The following is a 7856-nucleotide window of genomic DNA, read 5'->3' as shown; positions in this document are numbered from 1 at the left end:
TTCTTATTGAGGAGCTTCTCATATGCTGCTGTCGTTGATGGTTCAACTTTTTAGATTTTGATTCATTTTATGTCGCAGTGGTGTCAGGTACTCAGTATTAATCTCTCAGGTTGCAGTCACATCATCACTACCATCATCACTACACTATTTAGATTTATCTCTCAGGTTGCAATCACATCATCACTACACTATTCAGATTTATCTCTCAGGTTGCAGTCATCACACAGGTGTTCTGTTTCCAGTTTGTGCCTGTGGTACAAATTCAGTTTTTCAGGTTAGCCCATTGTCTATACCGACATTTTCACTTTCCAAAACGGCTCGTCTCAACAGTTGTTTGAGTTCTTCAACTAAAGGTAGTTCTATACGAAAGGGGGAGTTGTTTAGTTTCTCTCAATATATCAATGTTATAATTCTCCTAACATCACCACTAACATAGAATTTAACAATTATATTATTGTATTTGGTTTTTTTGTTAAAGGCTTAATAGTGTAATGTTCTATTATTGGAGTACTATTACTGTACTCTTTGTCTCTTTCCATAGGAAAATGGTATTTTTAATAAATTAATTGATAGGTAATTTCTCAATGAATTCTATGGTAAATATGTAATTTAAACAACAAAGTAGTTAATGACGTAGCTTAAAAAATAAAAAGATATCCTATTTAAAATTTCATTAAATCCTTTTGAAAGCAAAGCATGTTGAGCTCCAATATACTAGGAGTCTCTTTCCATAGGAAAATGGTATTTTTAATAAATTAATTGATAGGTAATTTCTCAATGAATTCTATGGTAAATATGTAATTTAAACAACAAAGTAGTTAATGACGTAGCTTAAAAAATAAAAAGATATCCTATTTAAAATTTCATTAAATCCTTTTGAAAGCAAAGCATGTTGAGCTCAATCAAAGACCATTAATACTGAGTAGTTGAGAATGCTCCCAGTGACCCACGTCAGCCCCCTTTTTTTTTCTGAGAATGACACATCAGATTTTTCATAAAAAAAAGTAAATATATGCTCTTTTTTACATTTCAATTGTTCGGGAGTAACCAAAATAGATAAAAACCTATTTCCATATTCTCTTTTCCATTCTATAAAACACTTCTGAAAAAAAAAAAAAATTAATCTCTTCAAACCCTCTCTCTTATTAAACTGAGAAATTGTTCAGGATGATTGAGTGATATCAAAATTATAAAAGATGTTGTTCTCTGGCAACACCTGCTGTTCTCTGGCAACACCTCTGTCTCTCTTTTTCGGTTTGCACCAAATTCAATTTTTTACTCTTTCTATTCTCTTTGGTTCGTTGGGAAATTTAAAACCCGTTCTTTTTCACAAAGTTTATTTCTTTATTTTGATTTTAGTGTTCTGGTAATTGTAGTGCAATCCTGAGTTTTTCCACACTTGATAGTAGTTTGATAGTCGTAGCTTTTTTGGGGATTGGTAGATTAATTATATTTTGTAGAGCAAAGGTTTTTAGAGAAGAGAGAATTTATTGGGGGTGGTGGTGATATATTTTGAAGAAAGGAAAGTTTTTTAGTTGGAAGGACCAAAAGTGCAATACTTAGATTAGATAGGAATAGTTGTGTAAGGGATTGTGGAGAAAGGTTGGTTCTTTTCTGATCATGCTTAGTGGATGGTAATGGAAAGAATTTATCTCCTGAGTGGTTGAGGATTAACGGAAGTGTAGGTAGTAGTAATGGTGCAAAGCAACAATCTAATCGGCATTCGTTACGTTCACGTACTTATTGGTTTGCCCAAGTTGTTTATATATTTGTTTTTAGGTCTCTTGAAATTAAGTCATTGTTATTGCTTATTGTTGTAATAGAAAAGCATTCCAGCAGTTTTGGTAGAAATCATCATTATAGGGACTGTGATGCATACCATAACGGTGAGAGATCAGTCCAAGGGGGCTACAGAGATCATTATTCATACAGAGATCCTTATCCCACTGCTTTTGAGGTGTCCAATTACTTCACTGCTAGGAATGATGCATATAAGCGTTCACAGTCTATGGTAGTATCGGGGAAAAATGGTGAGTTACATTTCTCAACGAAAAGCAATGATTCAAGAAAAGAGTATAACAACATGATCTTTGGGGCATTTGGATTGGAAGTATTATTGAAGGCTGTGTTTGAAAGCGTTTTCCCTCTCTTGAAGCTGAAGAAAGGCAAGTAAGTCCCGATATATCTAGAGTCCCATCTCCTAGATTGAGCTCTCCCAATAGTGCCGATCCATGATTGGACTTGATGGGTTGGCTTCTTCTATGGCGGAAGTGCGTGCCTTTAGCGGAAGCAACAAAGACAAGACACTCATCCGTTCAATGTAACACTCCCCAAAGTTGTCCTTTTGTGCCTCCTAGCTCGATAGGTGGTCTCAGCATGGCTAAAACTTTGGCACAAGCTCCTTTACGAGCTCGCTCTGCTGCTCCCCAGGTACTTGAATGCTCTCAATACTCAGTTCGGTTGGAAATGTCATGTTACTTACTATCTCTAGCAACACCTCTCAAATCCCTCTGTACTGAATTTCATTTTTGTTTTCTGATATTAGAACTCAGACTTCAAATTTATCTTATTCTTATTTGGTGGCGTCATCATCTTCTTGGATTCATTTGAGATCTTTCAGGTATTGTTAACTCATTCCTCTTCATTGCATGATATATTTGATGTGACCGGAAAGAAATGGCCTTAGAACTAAAGATAGTATAGTCATGGAGAGAAACAAAATATGAAAACTGAACTTGACTTGCTTCTTCTATATTCTGTACCAAAAAAAGCATGCGCGTCAGTTCAATCTTCTTCTACGCTAACTAAAGAAGCAGAACCACTTGACTACTAAACATAAAATCTCCTTCCTTAAACCCAAACCCAAACCCAAAAACTCTCTCTCAACTTTTACCGCACACACAAATTCCCATACCAAAAAACTTTCATGCAAATGCTTTAACACACATATTGATTTAGTTCTCACTGAAAGCGAGAGAGTAAGTCGGATGACAAGAGATTTTCAGTGTTTACGAGAACAAAGAAACGTTGCAGGCAATGAAAGACATGTTCCCAAGGATGTCAAACAGTGAACTTATGGCACCTGTTGATAATGTTGTCTCGACAGAGAAGATGAGGCAGTGTTTAGTTGAAGGAGGAGTTAGTGAGGCTGTGATTCAGGATAGCGAGCAAATCGTCAAGTGTGAATTCTCAGCTCTGCAGAACCAGTTGATGCTTCTCAAGCAGAAACAGTCACTTCTCATTGACACCCTGCGGCATCTAGAGGTATATATATTGACTTGTAGAAAGCATGTGGCCAGTCAAATTCAGTATTCTACTGAATCTTTCTTGCGTTCTAAACTTTGATCTCATAGAGTCATAGACTAGGTCATGTGTTTTTTATTGCTTTGATTTATTCTTTTGTGTTTGCAAGGGATAAATTTCATGTTAATTGTAATCAAATATTTGTTCAGTTTCTATAAATTATTGACATGGAACAATTGGTTAGCTGTAAACTGTAAATACTCTTTGAGTAAACTATAAAGTTGCTTTCTTCTTTTCTTTATCATTGAATTACTCTGGTCTGTTGAATACATTCCATTTCTCTATTTGAACAAGGAAACCACTTCTGGAACAAAATTTGAACTTATGATTGGTGATATTGCAGGGGAGGGAGAAACTAACGAAGAATTTTGACTGTTCATGGTTTGCATGCCACACTGACGAGTCAATAGAGGGTGATACAGAGAATGGGAAAAAAATGGGGCGTCAGTTTCAGTGGAAGAAGAGGTACTTCTGGTTGCTCAAGATGAGATAGTCAACTGTAGAAATAATTTGGAAAAATGTCAGTCAGAGTTGAGTCGGTTACAAAGTAAAAAAGAGGAGATGCATAAGGAAGTAGACAGACTTAGTGAGGTCACAGAGAGAGCACAAATGAATTCTTTGAAAGCAGAGGAGGATGTGGCAAATATAATGCACCTAGCAGAACAGGCAGTCGCATTTGAAGTTGAGGGTACTAAACGTGTCAATGACGCAGAGATTGCTTTGAGAGAGCAGAGAAACTTCTTTCCACTTCCAATCATGATGAATCTGATGCTCTGAATATGCAAAGTTCAGAAGAATTCCATCTCACAGCCATAAATCACAAAGTTGGCAGTAACCTCTGAATCCAATCACCACAGCATGCCGTCCTCTTCTGATAAATAGAAATGTTCAATTCGAAATTGTTCATTGCAGTTTGGTTCAGAAACTCACAAGTTCATTCCTATTTGGGAAATACAGGAAGTAGGAAATGTTATGTTAATAGGAGTATCTCTCTGATGGTGCACCTGTAAACATACAACCTAGAGTAAACCATCTTTAGTGGGCATTGTTACTTATGGTTTCCGTATCTGCCATCAAATATGCCCTCCTAGCTGATGATTTGTGTAGCCCATATCTGATTGAATAAATAATTTTGAGAAGTTGATATTGTTTAAGATTTCAAGAATGGCATGTTGAGTAGACAATAAGAAAAGGCATGTTGCCATTTCGAAATAAATGTTCGTACTGCTCAGGATAGATCCATCAGATGGGTTTAATAAAATACATCATTCGATGGGATTTAAATGCCATTAGAAAGAACTACATGACAAGTATTTTAGTTACAGGAGCCTGAAATGTATTGCAACCCCAATAGCAGAACACATTTTTTTAATCAAACAGCAGGAACAAATTGTTCTCATGGGAGTTCTCTGTGCAGAAGCACAACTCTTTTAATCATTAGAAAGCTTACAGTATCCTATTTGACTGATTTTATGTATATAAACCAGTTTAAATGATTATAAATATAATCTCAAATTGATTTAGATCTGAATTATTCAATTTAATATGATGTATTAGCAGACTTCATTTAAGTCTAGCAAGGTTAGTTTTCATATAGACTTATAGCAAGTAGAGAATGTCTGTCATCCAATTTACCCCTTGAATAGTCGAGATCAATGAATACATTGGATAATGATGTTGCATTCTCAAGATAGTAATTCATTCCAAGATACCCATTGTACTCGAAGTATACAAGCTTTGGTGCATTTACCGAAACCTTGCAGTGACACACCGACACATACCAAATCAAGTCAACCAAGCTTGGTGAACGATACCATGTAGGTGTTGTACAATTGATGATTGATAACTTCCTGTTTGAACATAAGGAATGTGGCCAATTCTGTCGGCAAGAAAAAAAGAATCCCACGCCCTTTTCAATTGTTCCCCATAAATAATAACATACACTATCCCATCTAAAAGGGACAAGGCCGCAACTGAAAATTTTCTCCAAGAAACTATCGAGAAGCACCAAGCAGAACTTGCTGCCCAAAAGGAGCATTACACAAATACTTTAAGTGCAGCCACAGAGGTTGAAGCATTGGCTGAGGCGCAGGCCAATACTGAAGCCAAAACTGAACTGGAAAGTCGTTTGAGAGAAGCTGGTGAACGTGAAGCTGCATTAGTTCAAACACTAGATGAGCTGAGGCAAACTTTAACTAGAACGGAACAAGTACTCTTCTGACGTATTTTCTGGTGCTCTTTTATTAGCTGTTACAGTTAACAAATTATAAAATTCCCGGATTAATTTTGTAGGTAGTGTTTCGTGAAGAAATGCTTCGTAGAGACATTGGTGATCTTCAGAATCGATATCAAGTATGTAAAATTCTTTTGACTATACACCGTCTTCATGTTTTTTATTGTGTTGTAATACGATGGGAAATGACATTTTCCGATAATTCTATTTATCATTGTCTTACATTGTTATCAGGCAAGTGAGCGTCGATGTGAAGAGCTAATCACACAAGTTCCAGAATCTACTAGGCCACTTTTAAGGCAAATTGAAGCTATGCAAGTTATATTGATTATTTGAAATGAATTTTCGTACACATGTTACAGAGTTTGCCTGAATTTTTGTGTTTACATTTTGCGTAAGGACTGGATTTAAATAACATTCACTTTCTCAATGGTAACAAAGACAACAACAGCCGGGAGGGCAGATGCTTGGGCTGGTGTTGAACGGCCCCTCAATTCTAGGCTTCAGGTTCAAAAAATTTAGAGAATGATGTGCCCATAGTGATTGCTGTGACACTTATCATATGCTTTGTTGTTCTGAATTTCCTTCACATTTGAGTTTGTAGGAGGCAGAAGCCAAAGCTGTAACAGCTGAGGAAAATGAGAGAGCCATGAATGGCGCCTTTCTCAAACTTTATCTCGAGTTGTGGTGCTGGAAGCTCAGGTTATTTTCTGTTAATGTCTTTGTCATAATAATGAATATAACAGTATACACTTAACCTATGGAGATTTCCAGGTATCATGTCTTAGAGCAGAGCAAACACAATTAACTAGGTCCCTTGAAAAGGAGAGACAGAGAGCATCTGAGAATAGACAAGAATACCTCGCTGCACAAGAGGCTGTTGCTACTCATGAAGTTCGTGGTGGTTGCGGCATTGGTGGAGGAGACTTTTACATGCCTGACAACTTTGGTGTTATGGTTTCTTTCAATCTTGAACGTGCCATTGGATGCAAATGCTTTGTTGAATTTAATGTTACTAAATGTATGCAAATGCTTCGTTGAAGTTGATGTTGCTGACTGTATGAAAAAGACATACCCACATACAAATGTGTTAACATTTGTACCAAATTTTTTTTCTTAATCTTTTGTAGAAGCAGCCCATACAAAGCACTTTATACTTTATATGTTATGTTTACTTTCTTCTTTGAGGAGGTTACTTACAAGAATGTTCACATAGAAGTAAACAAAGCAGCAGATCATCTAGGAAGGTTGGGTGTTCACAGCGATGATGGATTCATAGTACATGACCCATATCTTGGTTGTAGTTTACTGCCTACAGAGTAAACTGATGTAAGACTGTAATTAAGAGGAAGAATATATGACATTTCATAGAGTATCATTTATGGGTATGCCCAAGGTTGCAATAAGTTGCATTCAGTTGCGTCAGATTGTGATTAAGTTCGCATTGATTTAATCACTCTTGGCTAATCTATATTCCAAATCGTTGCACATGTAAATTTGATTACAAATTAAATTAACATCAATCAACTTCATAGTAGATCATTTTAATTACATTTCATGGTCCCATGATTTAGTCGAAGTAGTCAAGTAGCTTGAAGTTTTTGGCAATGTAAACCATATGTAGGCATGCAACGTTGGTCTTAAGGAAATTGGTCATAAAGAAAGTGATTGCCAAGATGGTGGTATTGCGTATGGTTGTTGATGTGTTATTTGATTTTAAAACTTTGAAAGAGTTCTACCGGAAAGTGATGACATGCTCTTGCTCCCGCAATCCAAGACAACATACCTCTCTATTCTTAGTTAAACCCTGAATATATGCCAACGACGTACCATTAATATAGGTTTATTTACTTATGTATGTAATCCATTATTCTCTTTGTTGGTGTTTCTTTGCATGCCAAGTGAGGACGAGATATTTTATTCTTTAATCGGAATTTTTTCATCTATACAAGTATTGTGTGTGTATAGTATTTTAATTGCAATCTCTTAAAAAAAATAGAAAAACATAAACTTTTCAAACAAAGTATGTAGTGAATTATTAGCTATCAATATACATATATTATTTATTCAAGTGGACTTTAAGCTTTTGAATCATTAGCTATCTATGTAACAAGTCCGGCCATAGGCCGGGCGAAATTGCTAGTATACTAGGAGTCTACGAGTTTGGTCGGTTAGGTTCCAAATACCAAATCACATTTGGCATTTTTTAGTAGCGGGGAGATTGGATTAGTTATTTAATTGTGTACCATTGACTAAAAAACTGTGTTGATGGAGTAGAATACTTGGGATTCTGCCATAGGAAAATGGATTAAGTAGTTGG

General features: G+C 36.0%; 1 protein-coding gene across 1 annotated transcript; it reads left to right on the top strand.

The window, feature by feature from the left end:
- Positions 1-3006: 3006 nt before the first annotated feature.
- LOC147508633 (oxysterol-binding protein-related protein 1C-like) lies at positions 3007-4069 on the top strand. Its single transcript, XM_086599149.1, has 2 exons — positions 3007-3264; positions 3647-4069. The coding sequence occupies exons 1-2, from the start codon at positions 3037-3039 to the stop codon at positions 3794-3796; spliced, it is 378 nt and encodes a 125-aa protein (XP_086455275.1). The 5' UTR covers positions 3007-3036; the 3' UTR covers positions 3797-4069.
- The last annotated feature ends 3787 nt before the right edge of the window (positions 4070-7856 follow it).

This window comes from Coptis chinensis, chromosome 3 (assembly GCF_015680905.1).
Source record: "Coptis chinensis isolate HL-2020 chromosome 3, ASM1568090v1, whole genome shotgun sequence".
Classification (NCBI taxonomy): domain Eukaryota; kingdom Viridiplantae; phylum Streptophyta; class Magnoliopsida; order Ranunculales; family Ranunculaceae; genus Coptis; species Coptis chinensis.
This window is presented reverse-complemented; position numbering and strand designations above follow the sequence as displayed.

Bases quoted from the DNA above. Each gene is read 5' to 3' on its own strand.
- LOC147508633 (XM_086599149.1), top strand. From the start codon at position 3,037: ATGAAAGACATGTTCCCAAGGATGTCAAACAGTGAACTTATGGCACCT. The intron at 3,265-3,646 runs GTATATATATTG...GTGATATTGCAG, and splicing joins ACACCCTGCGGCATCTAGAG to GGGAGGGAGAAACTAACGAA.